The 21,200-nt window shown below is 40.8% G+C and overlaps 1 protein-coding gene across 1 annotated transcript in view; it reads right to left on the bottom strand.

The window, feature by feature from the left end:
• LOC122816467 (NADH-cytochrome b5 reductase 3-like) overlaps nucleotides 1-21,200 on the bottom strand; it is a gene marked incomplete in the record, with an annotated part of 769,684 nt that overhangs the window by 174,153 nt on the left and 574,331 nt on the right. Inside the window, 1 exon segment of the mRNA XM_044089280.1 lies at nucleotides 8,401-8,486. Within this exon segment, the coding sequence (XP_043945215.1) occupies nucleotides 8,401-8,486 (86 nt within the window).

Below are 21,200 nucleotides of genomic sequence, written 5' to 3'. Positions count from 1 at the left end.
GGGTTTTCAGGCCTACTCACATCACTATTTCAAAGGCAAAGACAAAGACTCCTGTTAAGTCTAAAGTTCCTGCTCAAGCTGCTTCTGAATCCACTCCCAAGACACAAAAGCAATTATTAAAGATGGCTGAAGATTTGCTTACAATGATTAGGGGTTCTCACCCCCCTCCTGAGAAAAGGCCGCGACAGGATGTTACTCTGGATTCTGACCAGGCTTCTGTATCTTCTGTTTCTTCCTCTGATCAGGACTATTCCTTTCCTCCTTATGAGGATTCGGATGCTGAGGACTCTTTACCCTCGGCCTCTCCGCCTGAGGATTTCTCTTTTGGGGAAACCTTGCATGAGATGAGGGAACATTTTCATTGGGAAGGACAGGAGTATTCTGCTTCCAAGAAGAGGCTTAGGGAATTTCTTCTTCTTCCTCAGCATAGACCTTTAGCTATCCCTCCTGTTTTGGACATTGTAGATGATGCTGTTTCTGAGGCTAATTTGAATCCTGATTCCATGCCTCCTGCTCCTTCTAAGCCTGATAGATTTTATAGGGTTCCTGACTCTCATTTATTTTTATTTAAAACCCTTCTGCGGATCCTGAAACTATTTCTCAGGGCTCTAAGGCTGCTAAGGTTGCTACTTCTAAAAATCCTATTCCCTCTGAGAAGGATTCTTGTGCTTTAGACAGGTGGGGAAAAAGGTATATACTTCTGCTACCCTGTCTGTAAGGGCTTTAAATTGCCAGTTTCATATGTTTAAGTATCAGCAATTTCTTTTGTCTGTTTTAAAGCAAAAGCTTGCTTCCCTTCCTGCTTGTGCAGAGGATAAGGAACTTCAGGATGTCTTGCATGCTACTGAACAAGTGAACAAGCATAGTTTACATTGTGGTTTTGATGCTTTGGATGCTTCTTGCAGGGCTGCAGCCTCTGGTACTGTTATCAGGAGACATGCCTGGCTTCGTGAACAAAGTTTACCTGAACAGGTTAAGGCTAAGTTATTAGATGCCCCTGTTCAACATGATGTTCTTTTGGATCCAAGGCTGAGGAAGTTATTAAAAAGATGGAAGAAAAGGCAAAGTCTATGCAGACTGTAAAAGATTTCTTGCAAGTTCATCCTCCTAGATTTTCCAGGAATTGGCCCTCTAAAAATTGGTCCTTTCCCACGTCTGACAGGCCTCAAAGGGGAAGATATAGGCGCTCCAGAGGTCGTGGTCAAGGTCAGGCCTCTTACAGATCTAGACAATGGACTGCTTCTTCACCTAGAAGGGGAGAAGACAGATCCCAATCTCAAAGAAAGCAAGCTCAATGACTCTCGGTTGGGCTACAGGACCCCTTCACCTGGATGCCCCTCTCGGAGGAAAACTGTCTCTTTTTTACAGAAATTGGACTCATATTACCCAGGACAGATGGGTATTGGACGTGATTTTAAAAGGTTACAAATTCCACTTTCACACTTTGCCAAGGGCTCACGGTTGGCCAGATCTGCCAAAACATCAATGGTCAGAGGCCTTAACTCAAGTGGATGCTCTTCTGTCCATGAGAGCCATAGAGCCTGTTCCACTCTCGGAGATGGGAAAAGGTTTTTATTCAAGACTGTTTCTGGTTCACAGAAAACAAAACTCATGGAGACCTATTCTGGACCTTTCTGTGTTAAACACCTTTTTGGAAATTCCAAAATTCAAGATGCTTACTCTGCAGCAACTAATTCCAATGCTCTCTCAGGACACCTGGATGGTGACATTGGACTTAAAGGAAGCCTATTTACATATTCCCATCAGGCAAGAACGCAGGAAATTCCTCAGGTTCAAGGCAGGTTCGAGGCACTTTCAATTCTCTGTACTGCCCTTTGGTTTATCTACTGCGCCCAGAGTCTTTACCAAGTGCCTGGCACCAGTAGTGGCTTACTGCAGACTTCAGGGGATCCAGATTTACCCCTATTTGGACGACTGCCTTATTCAGGCAGACAGCAAAGATCTTCTGCTTCAACATCTGGACTTTGTTCAACGTCTTCTCCTCCTACTGGGATTCTCAGTGAACACAAAAAGTCACATTTGATCCCTTCTCGACAAATGGTATTCTTGGGAGCCCTCTTAAATACAACTTTACAAAGGGCCTTCCTCACTCCAGAAAACAAACTCAGCTGGCTTCTACTTTCAGCACCTTAGCAACTCTATCTCAGCTCACTGCAAGGAAATTCCTGCAGGCTCTGGGCTACATGGCTTCCTGCATTCTGTTGATTCCAAACGCAAGGCTTCACATGAGAAAGCTTCAATGGTATCTGAAAAGTGTATGGTCACAGCATTACCACGATCTGGATATTCTGATTCCTCTGATCCCCTGCCTTCAGAGGAGTTCCTCTGGTGGTCCAGGGTATGCACTTTAAACGAAGGAAAGCCTTTTCGCCTTCCTCAACCTACTCAAATCCTAACCACGGACGCCTCGGATTATGCTTGGGGAGCACACTTTCTAGACAATTGCCAGCAGGGAACCTGGACAAAGGACCATCTTCACTGGCACATCAATCTGAAGGAAATGTTGGCAGTTCAAAATGCCCTTCTAGCCTTCAAGAACCTTTAGCAACCAGGGCCTCTGCTAATTCGCACAGACAACACCACGGTCATGTGGTACATCAACAAGCAGGGGGGTTCTCATTCGTACCCCCTTTGCAGACTAGCTATGGCTTTATGGGACACAGCTCTAAATTTGAATCTACATCTCCGGGCTCAATTCATTCCAGGGAAACAGAATCTCTTAGCAGACAGCCTGAGCAGAAAAATTTCAGATCCTCACGAATGGATGCTAGACACCAACTTATTCAACAGGATTACTGCAGTTTGGGGATGTCCCCAGATAGATCTGTTTGCATCCCATCTCAATCATCAGCTGCCTCGCTTTTGCACCAGGTCCTTCCACAAAACAGCTTGGAGAGTGGATGCCCTGTCCTTCAGCTGGAGAAGCCTTTCAGCATATGCCTTCCCTCCTCTTCCTCTACTACCTCGGTATTACTGAAGATAAACAGGACAAGCCCAAGTTCCTCATCTTGATTGCTCCAAATTGGCCTCGACAGTTTTGGTATCAAACTTTAAAGCACCTGTTCTTGGGGCCTCCTTGGATTCTCCCTCTGAACCCTTCGCTTTTGTCCCAGCATCAGGGTCAGTTACTACATTCCAACCTCAAGACCCTTTGCCTGGCAGCTTGGCTCTTCAAAGGAATTTGATTTCCTCTAGTCTTCCCAAACAAGTTTTGGATGTTCTTTTGGAAGCTAGACGGCCTAGCACTAGGAAATCCTATGCCTCTAAATGGAAGAGGTTTTGTATGTGGATGCAGGACCGAGGCTCGGATCCTCTGGTACCTGATCTCTCTTCTATTTTGCTTTACCTTTTGGAACTTTTATCTAAAGGACTTTCCTTTTCTTCCATTAAGATTCATGCTTCTGCTATTTCTGCGCATTTCAGTACTGATCCTCCTGTTTTTTCTCATTCTTTGGTGAAGCAATTCTTGAGAGGGGCTAAAAATTTGCGGCCTCCCAGGACCCCTCCTGTCCCTGCCTGGGATCTTAATTATGTTTTAGAAAAACTTACTTTGCCTCCTTTTGAGCCTGCTGCATCTTCAGATATTAAGTTTTTATCCTGGAAGACTGTTCTTTTATTAGCATTGACCTCTGCCAGAAGGGTCTCAGAGTTGCAAGCTCTCATGGCTGTGGAACCATACCTTATTTTCCATCAGGACAGAGTATCCTTGAGGACCAATCCTACTTTCATGCCTAAGGTGATTTCGAAAGTGGCTTTAAAATCAGACAATTCACCTTCCTACTTTCTTTCCAAATCCTCAAAATAAAGGGGAAAGGATTTTGCATTCATTAGATGTACACAGACAGTTACGATTTTACCTGGACAAGACTAAAGAGTTCAGAAAGTCTAATCAATTGTTTGTTTCTTTTGCCTCCAGTTCTCTTGGAAAACCTATTTCTAAACAAACTATTTCCAAATGGATTGCTTATGGAATCAGATTTTGTTACACTCATCATGGGAAACAGTTTCCAGGTGCCATTAGAAGTCATTCTACTAGAGCAGCTGCCACTTCTACAGCTTTCCTCAGAGGAGTCCCTACCAAGGATATCTTGGAAGCTGCCACTTGGAGTTCTGTGCATACTTTTCCAAGCACTACAATCTCCCGTTTTCTAAGACCAGGGCAGGCTTTGCCTCTGCTGTCTTGCAGGGTATTCTTGCCTCCCTTCTTCTATCTAAAGCCTCCTCCCTTTTACACTGCTTTGGGATTCCACCCTACAGTTATGACTGCAACAGTGAAACACGAAGAACATAGTACAGTTGTGTACACCTACCATAAATGTAGATGTTCGAGTGTCTTCACTGTTGCAGTCGGGTTTCCCTCCCTCCTATCCCCTCTTTTTTCTCCCTTTTCCTTTTTTGTGGTGTATTTGTGTTTCCTTGTTGGATTCATTTTTGTTTTGTTGGGGACTTCTGACATCTAGGGCAAGAAAGGCCGGAGAAGATGGCGTCGGCTGAGGGCTATGTACCAAAGCGTACTGACGTCAGGGTACTAGCTTGTACAGCCGACGCCGGACCCAGACTTTGGGATTCTGGCCGACCTCGGGCTGCCTGCCGGCAGGAGCACCCTACAGTTATGACTGCAGCAGTGAAGACACTCAAACATCTACATTTATGGTAGGTGTACACAACTGTACTTTCCCCTTTGTTTTGTGGATTAGGAAAAAAAGTTGGCAAATGAATGAACTGGTTTAGGGCCAAACTAGACACCACCTTGGGCATAAAGGAAAGATTAGTCCTGAGGGAAACCTTGACCGCATGGAAGATAATGAAGGGTTCCACTGCCATGAGGGCCTGTAATTCAGATACTCTTCTTGCTGAAGTGAAGGCTAGAAGTAAGGCTGTTTTCCAAGAAAGGAATTTCAACTCTGCTGTTGCAGCGGGCTCAAACTGAGGAAGAGTGAGCTTTTCCAATACAAAGTTAAGGTCCCAGGCTGGAGTGGGAGCTCTCCTGGGGGGGGGTCTTAAATTTTTGGCCCCTCTAAGGAACTGTTTTAGCAAGGGATGAGAGAAGAGGGGTGGCTCAGTATTATAATGTGCTGAAATGGCAGAGGCATGAATATTAATTGAGGAGAAGGATAGGCCCTTGAGGAGCATTTCTGTTAAGTACTCTAGAATAGGAGGTAAGCTGGGCACCGTTGTGCCCATCTCCTGAGCCTGGCTCCAGGAACAATATCTTTTCCACTTTTCAGCATAGGTTTTCTGGTACTAGGCCTCCTTGCCTCCAGAATGACATCCTGCACCTGCTTACTGAGGGATGCTAGAGGACAGCTCATGGAATTAGCCAGGCTGCAAGGTTCAGGGCTTTTAAGCTGAGGGTGCAGACTCTGGCCCGCCTGCTGGGACAGCAGGGAAGGGGACTGAGGCAGGTGCCATGGTTGTAGAAGTGTCATACTGCGCAAGAGGGGTTACCAGTGCTGGCATGGCCAATCTGGTGCAATCAGTATTGGCCTTGCCCTGTTTGATCTTTATTAGAACCTTCGAGAGGAGAGGCAGGGGGGAAAGGCATAAACAGAGAGGCTTTCCCAGGTAAAGGACAGGGCATCCACTTTCCAAGCTTGACTGTGGGGAGTTCTGGTGCAGAATTTGTTCAACTGGTAGTTCTGATGGGAGGCAAACAGGTCTACCTCTGGGGTCCCCCATTTGTTCCTCAAGGAGGTTGAATATTTTGGGTTCTAGTTTCCATTTGTGTGGGTCCATGAGATTTCTGCTTAAGTCGTCTGCCAGTGAATTTAGTTTGCCTGGCAGGAAATGAGCTTGGAGGTGCACTTGGTAGCTCAAGGCTGTGTTCCACAGAGCCATGGCTAGTCTGCAGAGAGAGTACGAGTGGGTTCCTCCCTGCTTGTTTATGTACCTCATAACTGTGGTGTTGTCTGTCTTTACCAATAGTTGTGGTGTTGTCTGTCTTTACCAACAGTTGTCCTGGAAGAATAACGTCTTTGAAGGCTGACAGAGCATTCTTTACAGCTAACATTTCTTTTTGATTGATATGCAGGTGCAACTGTCCCAGGTTCCATTTGCCCTGCCATGTGAGCCCCCCATGCATAGTCCGATGAGTCTGTTAGGGTTTGGGCGGCAGGTGGTAGAGTAAAAGGGAGTGCCTTATTGTGGTAGCAGGCCTCTGTCCACCAAAGGAACTCTGTCCTTAGACAAGGAATGATAGGAATCATTGTTTCCAGGTTCTGAGAATGTTGACACCATAGACTTTTTAGATACCAATGGAGTTTCCTCATATGCAGTCTTGCATATAGAATTAGCAGAATGCAAGAAGCCATGAACCCCAGAGCTTGCAGTATTTTCCTTGCAGATAGCTGGATTTTTGTGGCCAATAGTTTGAAGTAGGTTGTCAAATAAACTTGTTTCTCCGGAGTGAGGAATGCCATCTGGGAATTGTGTTCAAGCTTGCTCCCAGGAATACAATCTGTTGGCAGGGTACTAGGTGAGATTTCTTTTCGTTGATGGTGTACCCAAGTGAGGTTAGAAGTTTCTTCACAAATGCCAGGTGTTGTAATAGCAAGTACTGGCTTTCTGCCTGAATCAGACAATTGTCCAAGTATGGGTAAATTTGAATATTTCTCTGCCTGCAAAATGCAATGGCTGGAGCTAGACACTTTGTGAACACCCTGGGCACAGTAGATAAGCCAAAGGGAAGTGCAAAGAACTAAAAGTGCATGGAGCCCGCCCTCAAACATAGGTATTGTCTGCAGGATTCTCTTATTGGGATGTGCAGGTAAGCTTCCTTTAAGTCTAGGATTGCCAGCCAGGCATCCTTGGCTAGCATAGGAAGAAGCTGTTGAAGAGTTAGCATTTTGAAACCACCAGAAAGGTGTTGAAAATAGAGAGGTCCAGGATAGGATGCCAGGAGTTTTCTTTTCCGGGTACCAGAAAAAGTCTTGAGTAAAAAACTTGTCCCCTTAGTTCTGTTGGGACAGGTTGAATAGCCCTGATACTGAGAAGAGAGAGAACCTATAACCAAACTGTAACAACAACTGTTGACCAACCAACCACAAATGCAAAAAAATTGCAGACAGATCCGCTGTATGGTATCAATAAAGACTGTCCTCCGCTTGTTGTAATACAAAAAATAAGTGACACTAAGCGTATACTAAATCACTTTAATATACAAAGAAAGACAAGACATACAAATTTAGAGAACTTTCATCTCACTCACTGAGACTTCATCCTGGAGTTGGTATATAGGGGGGTGTGGGGGGGGGGCAAAGCCCCCCCACCTATATTCGTTCAAAATCTGTTCTTGTGTTATTTTCTTCTTTTGACGGAAACTAGGTGGGGGGCTTCGCCCCCCCTACTATATTATACACCAACTCCAGGGTCGCACGACATTGGGGAGGGGGACTAATCCCTGTTATTTGTCTTGAAGTGCACTGAATTACTGGTTGTCAGTCAAATGGTCTGTCGATCAAATGGGTTTCAGTCAAATGGTCTGTCGATCAAATGAAGATAACCCATATATATATATATATATATATATATATATATATATATATATATACATATACACATACATGCACACACATATACATATATATGCATCATGTTTTATTATATGTATGTGTTTATGTGATATACCACTAGGGGGCATGGTGCAATTTGGCTATATAAATGGATGCAACATGTTGATTCTGCACTCACTGATGACGCTCTTTGGAGCGAAACCGGTTTGGGGGATGTGTAACATTCAATAAACAAGTTCACTTCTAGCTGCTCGTGTCTCCTGTTTGTGCTGGAATTATTTTTTGGAGGTTTTTATATATATATATATATATATATATATATATATATGTGTGTATGTATGTTTGTGTACACACACACACACACACACACACACACACATATATATATATATATATATGTGTGTGTGCGTGTGTGTGTACATATATCAACTGTCATAGCGAAATGCAAGTGTTGAATGATCATTTGATACTTTATTTTCCTTTAACAATAACTGGCTGATCCATCAACTGTTGTTTAGTAGTCAGGTGTGCAGCCATTTCTACCTATCTAGCTATACCTCTATCCTTCTAGCCATCCGTCCTTTGTTGAAGAGATTCGTCCCACTAGGCTACTGCTTTCTTTTCAGGAGAGGCCAGAGGTGGTATTTATACTACTATGCAAAATTTGGCCAGGGCATCAGAGAACTTCCCCTACTTTTTTCAATAGGTGCTGTGGGATCTTTTACATCCTCCTGAGCTACCACAAACTCAAGCAGATGGGACCTCGATTTAACACATCACCCAAAGAACTATCTTGCACAACGCAGGGCTGGCAAAACTTCATCAATTCTTATCCATTCTAACAAAGACAACTTGACTGCCACTGTACCTGGTTAGCGAATAGCAAATAGCAAATGGTGTGATCTTCTGGGTCCTTCATGATAGCTCGTATAAGTTGTAGCATTGGTGTTATTCCTGGAAAAGAATGGGACACAAAAGTAAGTAGCAGTATGCACAACCATTGCTTCATCCTAAGGAGGTGAAAAAAACTAATATGAAGCAAACCACAGAACTGTGAAGGCTCAAGCTTTAGAAAACTGAAAGTGTCTACTCTCTTAACACTCCCCCTTTCATGTTGCCCTCTCCTAGCCCCACAGACTGAAAACAGCACAAGTTACAGAGAACACTCTTCCCCACAACAACTGTTACAAAAATAACACAGATGTTACTTCTCAGTTATGTATTTTCCAGATTCTGTGATATCTAATCAATAATGTGACAATTCTGTGTTAGATCCAAAAAATACCCCTGCACGTAAGGAGTTGCATGGCTAATAGAGTATCAAAAGTAGAAAAAAGCAAGCCAGCAACCAGTGGACCGTTGATAAATAAGTAGTTTATTATTAAACTACTTATTTATCAACGGTCCACTGGTTGCTGGCTTGCTTTTTTCTAATTCTGTGTTAGGCAATGCATGTTGTCTTCATGAAGTATCTGCACTTATGCATTCTTCAGTAAAACAGGTTTTTCACCAGATGGTCACAAACACATCCACAGGCAGAAATGAACATTGCTTACCTTGTACTAATGAAGGCATATCCTGCAACAATCATAAAACATTTAAGTTACTGGGTATACAGATTTTTAAATGCTAATGAGATAGCCAAATAAACTGCATGTTATGTGGGGGTGGCAAAGCAAACTTGGAACCGTCACACAGGGGGTACATATGCACTTACTAACAGCAACTTATTATCCTGCTGCCCCTGATGTCTGCCACCTATTTTGCATGCACCAGCAGGTAGGCATTTAGTAAAATACAACACCAGTAATCTTATTTAGCCAGCCTACATATGATCCTACTTGGCTTCCAGTCCTCATGGCTTACTGTGGTTAAGTGATATATTAAAGAGAGCAGACAGGTAAAGGCACTATTAATTAGTACAGGCAATACTTATCTTCAGAAATCCAGCTGAAAAGTATTAATAAAAAATTAATTTTTAAGATGGATTTGTCTCTTAAGAGAAACTTAACCCAAGCAGTTAGTTACACAGTAACTAGATATGGCATTGCAAGGAAGTTAGTTTAATTGTTTGAGCATATTCACTGTAACCAGATATGTTCAAATAGCAGGGCCACCACTACTGTATTACATACAGATGTGTAGAAATGTTAGTATTTTAGACCATTTGGCCTGACTTCTAGAGCTTCTGGGCATCTCTCATGTAGTGCCAGCCTCGCCCATACTGAAGATACCAGCAGAATGCATGACATGAATGGGAGAGGTACCAATACCATCAGTATTTATTTATTTTGAGGGGTGACCACTGTGGCTATCAACAGGTGTGTTTATTGAGCCCTCAAAGTACGTTGAAAAGCTGTTCTCCCCACTGAGAGGAAAATGAGTTAAGAAAATGGTGCTTCCAAGATAAGAAATGAAATCCTTCCTAAAACAAGAAAGGTTGGACAGTGGAGTGGAGAGATGAAGCCTATGCTGCAGCAGTGATACCACTACTTGAATACCTACGCTTAAAGTTTGCTTTAGCGTCTTTCTGCTTTTCCCGGTTAGGGGTCACCACAGCGGAACTCCAGTCCGCTAATGATTGGTAGTTGATTTTTACATGCCGAGTTACCAGCCCTGACGCACAACCTTCAACGAAGGTACGCCCATTCACGCACGTCTCCACACAGAAGACGCTCTAGCTAAGAATCGAACCGGACAGAGTCTTACTGTGAGGCGACAACGCTACCGCAGCATACGCTTAAAGTGAGTATTCTTATGCAACTTTAATATGGTCATCACTACAGCCACTGCTGCAAAATCATTTGTAACTTGCGCAAAGAGCACTACAGCTGAGATGGTGCTTGCCTTACAGAAATGTAGAAACCTGCTCTGCTTCTGGAACAGAAGGCTTAGCTCTTCCAGGGGAGGAGAAGAGGGTTGCATGCACGCAGAGGCACACAGGGAATATGCTATTTCCCTGTAGTGATAGAGAAATCACGTCCTACACTTTTGGGTCTGGGAAAGGAATAATTTCTTGTGGAGGTGAGAACGTCCTTCATTGTCAAGATGACGGATATTTCAGCAAAAAAAATGCACCAAACTCCTCTGGTGGCTGCTTGAATCATGTTCCATTTGGGTCGACCATCACCTGGTGATGGAAGACTAATGAGCCAACTCTCTGGTGCTAATAATAGGCAGCAAAGACAAAGTGAAAGAAAAATAATAATAACAGCCCCCCCAGGGCTATATGAGGTTGATTACACTCAGCTGATGGCTGGTGATGGAAAAAAAGGTAGAGTCATGCAGACCCATACTAAAATACATTAAAAAAATCAATGTGTTAGTTTTTGTAATATAATACTCGAGATGTTTTATGCAGTAAGTATCACAGTTTCACATAAAGCAAAATACAGTTTTAAGCACTACATTGCAGAAATGTACAAACTCTACAGGTAGGCACCAATAACATGACGGGCGTACCAGAGGCTTTTGTGGTTCTGACATAATCACTCATCCAAGCGCTGCATGAAAGTTATGTAACTGCACCTCAGGCAGCATATTAACGACCCTGAGATGAGCAGTTGCACCTGATGCACCTCTTGCTTGATACTACGTAATTACCTGCTCTAACACAAGCGCCCCAGTAAAGATAGGCACAAATGCATATATGTAGAAAAACCTTCCATGATAACAGTTCCTGAGAAGTTACTAGGGGGGCAAAGCTTAAAGTCTGATACGCAGAAGACAAACCGTTGGGAAAAGGGACAACGTAAGCCTCCCTCCCCAATGTACAAACTGCATCTTCTTAAATACTTAAGTGGAACAGCTAAATGTAAGGTATCCTTAACAGTCACTGTGAGATCACCTTGCTTTCACACCTGTCACTACAGGAAGCTGACCCTTCTTACTGTGACAGGGTGCCAAGTCACACAGTACGATTATTGTGCTACTGAACAGAAACAACCTGGGGAATCTACATAAAATGTTAAAATTATACATTAGAAAAAAAAAATTGAGTTCAGTATACAATGACACACCACAGGCTAAACGCATCAAGATGAGCCCTTCAGCTAGTCCCTACAATGCACCACCAAGCCAAACCTTGCAAACCAATGGCTAAAACTCTGGCAGCACCAACACTTACTAGCACTGTGCTATGACTTCATGTAATAATAGTACATAAGCTAGTTGTGCATCATGAACACTTGGTCACAGCTGCCGTTAAAAGGAACCACCACTCTTGGACATCTATCAAAAGAAGTTTCTAAATGATGCCGATTAGAAGGAGATCTGAACTAGGTGACTAGGAAGAAAACAATTATGGAATCTCCTTAAAGTATGGAAGATAAAACCATCATGGGGACTACATAAGTCAAAAGGGACATGTCCTTGTGAGTATGCAAACTCGAGACTTTTAAGAAAGCCTCAGTTTTTACCTATTTAAGTATTAAGTGTATACACAGTGATCACCTTCAAAAGATGAACAAGATTTTTTAACAGATCCTTAGAAGTTTTTCTTTTAATTGGTGCAGGACTGGACAGCTGCAAATTAAAAGTGTGGATAAGGTCACTGCTATTAAAAGTCTAAAAGACAAGTACTTGTTACTCTTGCATATAGATGCTACTGCTGAAAGGTTTGATTTATTATTTAAAGTAGTGAGGAAGGTTACATGATTACTATGCATTTCTGAACACCTCACCCAGTTACTGCAACTTACTGTATATTTAATAAACATGCATTTTGATACATCTACAACTACAAAGGTTTTACTGTCCAGGGGCTTTTCTCCTTATATTAGCCCTATAAATTACTTCCAGCTGAATGGGTGTTATACAGTCGTCAGAATGAAGTAATAACCATTAAATGCATGTGATAGAAGTTGTACCTGGAAGTAGGCTCTGCAGGTGTTAGAGCAATAGAGGAAAACACACCTGTACAGGATTTCATGGGGAAAGGAGGGATACAGTGCTTTTTCTGTCATTTATTGTTTTACCTTACTTGATTAAAAGCCCATATTTTTATAGAAAATTAAAGGATGAAAGTAAAATGGCACCTAAAGCACAATACTGAATTTATTAAAATAAGTACTAGATAACAGCCAAAGTTACAATTCTAACAAATCTTCAAGTTATGAGGCCAAGTCTAAAATGGTATTCTAACACGTTCCAGATTTTCGGGTTAAGTACAGGATGGTACACGTTGCTGATTTACAGAAAGCCTATTTTTCATAACAGCAATAAATGAGTACTTCAGACATAAAATACATAAACCGTGTACATCTCAGCAAAAAAGACATGTAATGACAGCAGGTTTTTACTACCTTTGACATCAGATGAGAATACTGAAAACTATCTGACTAATACCAAACTCGAGAAAAGCTTTTTCTTTAATCGGTGTCTGAAAGCAAAATGCCACTATTATGCTACAAATATCATCAGCACAAAAATACAGACAAATTAAGCTAGTGCTGGAAGAAGAAAAACGCAAAAAAAAAAAAAAAAAAATTAAAGACCAACACAAACATCAGAAAAAATAAAGTTAATGACAAAGCAAGATGAAACATCAGCTAAAATTTAATATTTTAATTTCATACACAAACTTGCACTATTGACATTATGAGAAAATAAAATATGACAGCCAATGATGTTGATATTTTTAAGACATGTATGGATCCAAGGATAAGGGATAGGCAAAGGTTGAGGCCTGCCCCACAAATAAAGACCCCTCCCCAACACAAGCATTTTTTGATGGGTCAGCTCTGATCTCACAAAACTTATTATCCTGCCGCCCCTAAGATGCAGTAACTGGATGAGGTATACACTTAGACTGTCCATCACTCACTTGGTCACATGATTTCAGGAATACATAGTAACTGCACAACAAACAGGACAACACAAAGGCATATGAACCAACACACTGGCTCTTACAACAGCATGATGACAATACAGGCCTTTAAAAACTACACTGAAGCAAACAAACGTAGAAACATAAGTTTCACAAAATACATTCTGGCTACCCAGCTCTCAGAATGCAAGCATAACTCTGTTGACTTCTTTGCAAAAGACACCGTGGCAGTTATTTGCTTTACATCATGCTGGCTTAATTGCAGAATTCCCTGTGGCTTACTTCTGCTTTGAAATTGTACACTGCTGCCTGAGCAATATTTGCCTAACTTTAAGCAAAAACAAGTACATGAATTGCTCTTCTGCATTTTTTATGCCCAAGGACACAAGTTACTAGTTTTGAGCTACTGTTTTTAAAATGTATAATGCTGGAAAGCACCAAGCAACAACCTAGACTAGGATTTTTGAAAACATAAACCCTGTTCTACTGTTCCAATTATTCTGTACCTATTTATTCTTTTGATCTTAAGTGTAGGGGATCCTATCCTACAGAATAGATTTTTTTTTTTTTTTTTTTTTATCGTGGCATAGAGTTTCTCCCCATTCTGTTGAGCAATCTAACTCACTGTTGCAGTCCAATTATCAATTATCAACTACTATTTTGACAAGTCAGCAAAGAAAGCTAATGGGCTTTTTTGAAGTAACTGCCTTGTCATAATTTTCACTCTGCATACATTGAAAGCAGGAACAAAGACAGTGGAATAACAGGAACATTCAACTTAGAATCTGCACATCTAATTGACATAAAATCTGAATACCAAATAGCACATAACTCTTCCTTCTTCTAGGAGGAAATATATACCTCTTAACTGTACAGATTTTCGCAGAATGTCTAGATTTTGGCCTCATATTTTGGTCCATTTTTCATAAAAATGTGGTTTTCTTGCAAATTAGTGGCATATCATTAAAGATTAAAGTTAGAAAATAAGACAGACATTTGAGTTTCAGACTTCATACCCTTCAGAAAATTCATGCAAATGCAAAACCTATTATTCTATCAACTTTTAAGTTTGTAAGAGTTGTATTTAAAAATTGTCCCCATTTTGGACTTTTGCCCCACTTCTGTTTATGGCTTTTGTCACATTGCCAGCCCAGCTATCGGGAATTTTGTAAATAATTCTATGTCATTTGTGAATATTGATATGATTTATACAGAAGTCTGTGTAAAGTACTGAGCTAAAATATAACCACACCGTGCTCTGTTGGAATAGAACAGGAATGTACCTACACTACTGTGACTGTTTAGATGTATATGTTAATGGAAACTGCAATGCAGGAGGTTAACGTGAAAAACATTCAGATAAAATAGTTGAAATTAAATTGTTTTATTATAGCATCATAAAAGTTAGTTTCAATGCAGCAAGGAGACAGGATGTCTAGAACTAGGGTACCTTCTGTATTGTTTTGTATTTTGTTGTTTTATGTCTCCTAGCTGTTGCAAACATCTGAATGCTATGTATTTTTCACAGAGAAATGCTAAATTTGGTTAGTTTCTGACAATGGGGTTTAGCTTGGGAACTGAAAGTCAGGTGTCAAAAAGTGATGTCATCCAAGCTAATCCAGCAGTAATATTTGATTATTAATTTAAGAACTCTCTGAGAGAGAGACTGGGCATTTTGTATATATCTTTTCACCTGACAACAGCATCCACTCATCACCTTCTGCACTTGCATTGCTGTAAGTTTTTAGGGCATAGCAACTCTTTTAGACTCAGACAGGAATATACTAAAGTATAGCTTAGATGTTTTTTTTTATTTGAGTCTGTCTTGCAATGTTTTAAATATTTCCAGTATTTACGAACTCTGATGTAACTGATTAATTAATGAGTATTGTCTTGCTCTTTTACTATTTATTATTAAATATATTTAAACCTTTTAATCATGGCTGATCTGTTTAGAGATATTTAAGCTCTTAAAGTACTTGCATATTTATTTGGTGACACTGTACAGGTCACTCCTAAATAGCCTTGTTCTTGATCAGACTACCATTTGGATTAACAGTAAGATTGGACACCCTTTGTTAAGGGCCTTAAAGTAGCTGATAAGACTTGACTGGTGGCAGTTGGAACTACCTTTATAGTCTGGGCTGAAGGGGGCATAGCTAGTAAACCTGTGTCAGCCTTCCTCAGGTGTGTGTGTTTTGTATATAAATCAAATTTTAAACAGTGTGCGTGTCAGCTACTTGGCCAGGGACACGAAGCACTGGTTGAACAGAAAGGGTACTGGAGATCTTGGTTTGGTCACTAAGCTTAGATCTCAACCCTACAGCTGTGCCAGTGGGGAGTTTTATTGGGGATCTGGAGAAAGAGGGAGAAACCAGCCTCAGACTGACTGTGATTTCTGCATGTTCTTAAGGGAAATTGCACTTTACTGTGTACTTATCCTCCCAATGTGTACAATCCCCACTGTTGCCAGTGGTGAGAATTGAGGCTCTGATTACTGGGCACATTCTGGGGCGTCACAGTTGAGAGGCCTGCTTGTCAATGTGTGGTGAACCTTAATACCTCTAGACCTTTACTCTCCACACAGTAAAACTTGATTTCTGAACCTTGCTAAAGCAAAAAAAAAAAAAAAAAAAAAAAAAAAAAAGAATTTTTCCTGTACAAGAAAATCATGAACAGAAGGGAAAGAAAGGGCACATCCTTGGTAGAGACCTACACCCACCATGACTACATCAAACTTAAAACTGATGACTATAGACCATTCTCTTTAACAGATACAAGGACTGAATGGGATGTAATCCAGGCCATGGAGTACCATACTGCTGTAACATGCCCCTCCCCCCCAAGACATTTCCGCTAAAAGTCTTTTCCTGATCCATAAAACACAAGTAGACAGGACTAGCAAACTGTCATAACCTCTCCAATATCTGTGCAACTGCAAAGAGTTTATCCACTGTTCCATGGTCGGGATGGAATCCACACTGCTCTTTCTGAATTATAGGCTCAATTAGCAAACATGATCTATTTTCTAGAAGCATTGCAGAGGCTTTCTGTGGAGGGGGTGAAGAGTCTGAACCCTCTATAACTGGAGGACTTTCTTCATTCCCTTTTTTTTTTTAATTGTGAATGACCACCTCAGTTTACCAGTACAGTACTTTTCTTACCTTCTGTGCAATGACGAAAAGGGGCATTAACCACAAGACCCCAACATCCAGCACCTGCTTTTAGCATTTATGACATTTTACTGGATAAAACTGGGGGTGGTTAAATTATCCACTTGATGCAGGAGCTAAAGAGTTACTTTTTTGGGGACCTTGTAACCAAGTAGGGAAAAATATGCAGATGGTTGCTAATGTCATCAGGTATGACTTTTGCAGTAGTAGTGATGTTGGGGGAGGATGACAGGATCTAATCCAAGGTGCCTCCTTTATTGGATATTTTATCAACTGTTGTTTAGCTTGCATTGGCCACTACATGTCCAAATAGTTGTACGAATGGATAACAATACTCGTTAGTAGCAAGTGTCTAATCAATGCCAATGTCTTCTGTGATGATGTTTTCACCTTTGGTATTAGTAATGAGTGAAGAAAGGACATTTTTCAGGTATTCCTTTAAAAACTCATAGGAAAATGCACACAACCAATGGGTGACATACTTCAAAGCATCAGTGTTTATTGAAAGGAGGGCAACTTTTGTCTGTGCATGGAGTTTGGTACCTGTAAGGGAAGTCAACCACTTAGCTGATCTGATAAAAGCATCCATACCTCTCGACCTCTTGGTGCAAGAAATCTGGGCAGATCCTAAAATAATGGAAGGGGGGGGGGGGCAAAGGCCCAAAAATAGGGACAATTTTTAAATATTGCTCTTAGAAATTTAAAACGTTGCTAGAGCAGGATTTGTATTAGCATGCATACTCTGAAGGATATGAAGTCTGAAACTCAAACAAATGCCATTATTTAGTGACTTCAATCCTCAGTGATTTGCCAGAAAACCACAAGGTTTATGAGGAACTGACCAAAAAGTGGAAAGTTGAGAGGTATGAGACAGATCTCTCATTTATGTTTCATATGATCCATTGCACTTTACCTTTTGTCACCTATATGGAGTCTCAGCTAGGTTTTAGTGACTTGAAGAACAGCATACTTACAAAAACATATCCAACTGTGTGGGAGAGTACAAGCTTGTTGCAGATACTAACATTCCTATGCATCATCTTGAGAACCATACTTAGTTGCCCAGATTAGTTAAGGAGAATCAGTCAGTGCCAAATGTCTGCAGCTGGTCTTATGTTACAGTAAACATGACAGAAATTAGGTAAACTTAGTATTTGTGATTTGTTTGACTAGTTTAAGAAACTGACTATAACAGCATGGAAACAAACAAAATACAGACACCATATCTCTGTATGCGGCCCATACTGCTAAAGTTAAAGGTAGGTAGATTTAATAACAATTTTTACTTATTTAAATTTGTTAACAATGGTATATTTATTTATTTATTGACATCTGCTGACCGTGAAAGTCCACTGGGTCAGAAACCCATTTTCAGTGGAGGCCTGGGGAGAAAAGCTCCACAGGTAATCAAATATTGTACAAAACAAATACAAAGTGAAAGATGTACATAATAGCACCGATATAAAAAAATGACCAATTTCAGTCTCGGCTCAGGAAAAAAAAAAGAAAAAATTATGCACATTATACAATTATAAAGACATGAAGAAAGTGGAATGATAGAATACAATTACAAACATTATACAGAGGTATATTTACATATATCTGACAATGCATTCACTGATACCGAACACAATAATATGCCGTTGGCAGCAGTGGTCACACAAACTGGTTGGTGTATAGATGAAAAACATACACTTTTGACATGTATTTGTACAACTACCAACAAATTTCATCTATTTGTGGCATCTTATGTCCAAGGCTAATGGTGCACTTTGAAAAAAGTGTAGTAGAGTTGCAGCTTTTTTTTTTGTCTAAGGAGATGGCACAAATAAATACAGAATTACTGTTCTGTTTAACAGTAAATTCAAACACATACTTTTCATATATTGGGAACACAACACCCTATCTTTTATTATACTATAGTGGCTAAAACCCAAAGTAGCCATGATAAAAATACAGCTAAGTCAACTGTACTTAAGACAGCTGCACAATATAAATTAATTACATGGAAAAATAATGAAGCTGTGTGACTCTTGGAACTGTGTTTACCAAAAGGGTGTGAAGTGGAATTTTACGGAATGACACATCTGATATAAAAGAAATAAAAATACTCTAAAACAATCAACTTCAGGACAGGTACAGTCAAACGTCTGGCAAGAGAAAAAGATTTCTACATGAAATACAGACATCTAGTAGCACAAAGCACTGTAAAATGTAAACATATTCTCCTCCTTGATAGATGTTAGAATACTCAAGGCCACTGTTGCACGTAACCAATTTATTTTCAGGTTTTAGTCATCAAAATCAGTAGCCACCCAAAATGAATAAATACATACAGATAAAATTTAAAAAATCGTCAGCAGTCACATTTATGTTTTCCATTCAAGGGGCTTGTTAACAAAACATAACTGACTTATTAGCTTACTGAAAGTTAACCAAGCAGAAGTTACAGGGAAACTCTGCAGTTCTAATATATCTTGTTGCTGTAACAGTAGTTATCCTTCAACATGAGACAATTATATGTGTATACTTTCTTACATATTAAATGATTTGTGTAACTACTGTCCATTTCGTAACACAGTGTTTCCATTATAATGATTCTGCAGCTGTCAAAGTAGAAATAATGACATTTTTTGGTAGTTTTGGAGCTATTATGTATGTCAGACTGAGGAGGAAAAAAAAACTAATATGGCTATCGACTCTGGTTATGACTAGAACTACACTGTAAAAATCCTGCTGGAATTATGCCAGGACTGCCACCTGTTCAGGATTGTCATGACTTTGGACCAGTCTTTTTGCCACTTGTACAAACTTTCATAGGGATGCTAATACCCCGGGTTTCAGTGGTGGACAGCAATTTAAACAGCTATTTCTAAAGGTCTACCCTAGTAACCTAAACAGCCACTTTCCAGCACCATCATCACTTTATTTCAGTAGCACTACTTCTGTTAATTTCCCTGTTTGGGATAGGAAGGAAGTGATTGGTTGATTATTCAGCCCATCAGACATGGAATTTTGTGCAGTGGTGAGAAGGGAGGAAGAGTTAGCAGAAATGCCAGTGCAGATGGGAAAACTATCCTGTCCAGGTTTCTAATTCTCTTATCTGAAGGGGCAGCTCTGCTGCAGACTTGAAAGTTCTGTTTGTGCGATATCTACTGCCCATTACAGATTCCTTTACAATGCAACCTGGTACAATTTCATAGTGCATTTCCTCTTGCCTTGAGAAAGAATAGTTGTGTAAGAACTTACCATAACCATAGATATCCTTCGCTTCCATGTTGCAGTATTCATAACAGTAGGGAGGTCGCTGCCTACAGCGCTGGACATCCGGCCAGTATACCAAAGTCTTTGGATAAGGGGTACGTGCGACACTGCATGTCAGAGCCATAAGCTGATGTCTGATGTACGCAACTCAGAACAGACTACCACATACAGCAGTACCCCCTGGGAGGCTAGAAAAAAAGAAGCTTTCCAGACCCACACATACCACCAGTCAAGGAAGTATTCAAGCTATAGCGCTATACTACAGCTCTAATACTCTTTTTAGGAATACAAAAAAAAAAAAAAAAAAAAGGGATAGGAGGGAGCCTTGAATACTGCAACATGGAAGAGAAGGACATCTACGGTTATGGTAAGTTCTTACACAACTATTCTACATCTTTCTATTCTCATGTTGCAGTATTCATAACAGTAGGGAGAGTACCAAAGCTTCAGGTAGGAGCCTGGGAGGTAGGTTGGAAGACGGAGTTGATGCGACCCTGCACAACTGACCTAGCAAACTCAGCCCTGGCTCTAGAAATCAAGTCTAACTTGTAATGTTTGGCAAAAGTATGTACAGAAGACCAAGTGGCTGCTTCTACAATGGAATGGAAAAAAGCTGCCGAAGAGGCAGATGCTCTAGTAGAATGGCCTTTCACATTGGAGTTCAATTTTTTTCCATGAAAAGAATAGCAAAATGAGACAGCCTTAGAAATCCAAGAGGCAATTGTCTGTTTTGACACAGCCTTGCCTACATCCTTTCTAGGGTGAAAGGAGACAAAAAGCTTGTCAGACTTTAATGGACTTGGTCTTGCCCAGATAATACCTCAGTTGTCTATGAGCATCCAGGGAATGTAAATTCCTTTCTGAGGAGTTCTGAGGCTGAGGGGAAAAAAACAGGTAGATTAATGGTCTGATTCAAGGAGAACTCATTAACCACCTTAGGCATGAGGGAAGGATTGATCCTGAGGGAGACCCTATCTATATGGAAGATAAGGTATGGAGGACTGAACATAAGGGCTTGGATTTCAGAGACCCTCCTGGCAGAAGTAAGGGCCACCAGCAAAACTTGTTTGCCAAGTACATAACTTAAAAGATGCTAAATGGGCAAGTTAAAAGGGAGGTAAAGGGGTTTTCCAGCACAAAATTAAGGTCCCAGGATGGAGGAATATGGTTACAAGGAGGTCTGATATGGAGTACCCCTTTTAAGAAGAGTTTTACTTCTAGTCTGGATGCCAAAGGGGGTAGTAAAGGGAGACAGGCGGAGATGGCTGACAAATGCACTTTTACAGAAGAGTACGTCAGTCCTGAATGTAGCAGCTCACACAAATAAGAAGGGGACCATAGGTATTGGAGCAAGTAATGGGTCCTGTATTCTTGAGACACCACCTGGAGAATCTTTTCCATTTA

The sequence above is a fragment of the Protopterus annectens genome, chromosome 12.part0 (assembly GCF_019279795.1).
Source record: "Protopterus annectens isolate FY-2018-M chromosome 12.part0, PAN1.0, whole genome shotgun sequence".
NCBI lineage: Eukaryota > Metazoa > Chordata > Ceratodontiformes > Protopteridae > Protopterus > Protopterus annectens.
The sequence above is the reverse complement of the archived record's forward strand: the minus strand, read 5'-3'. Positions and strand labels throughout refer to the sequence as shown.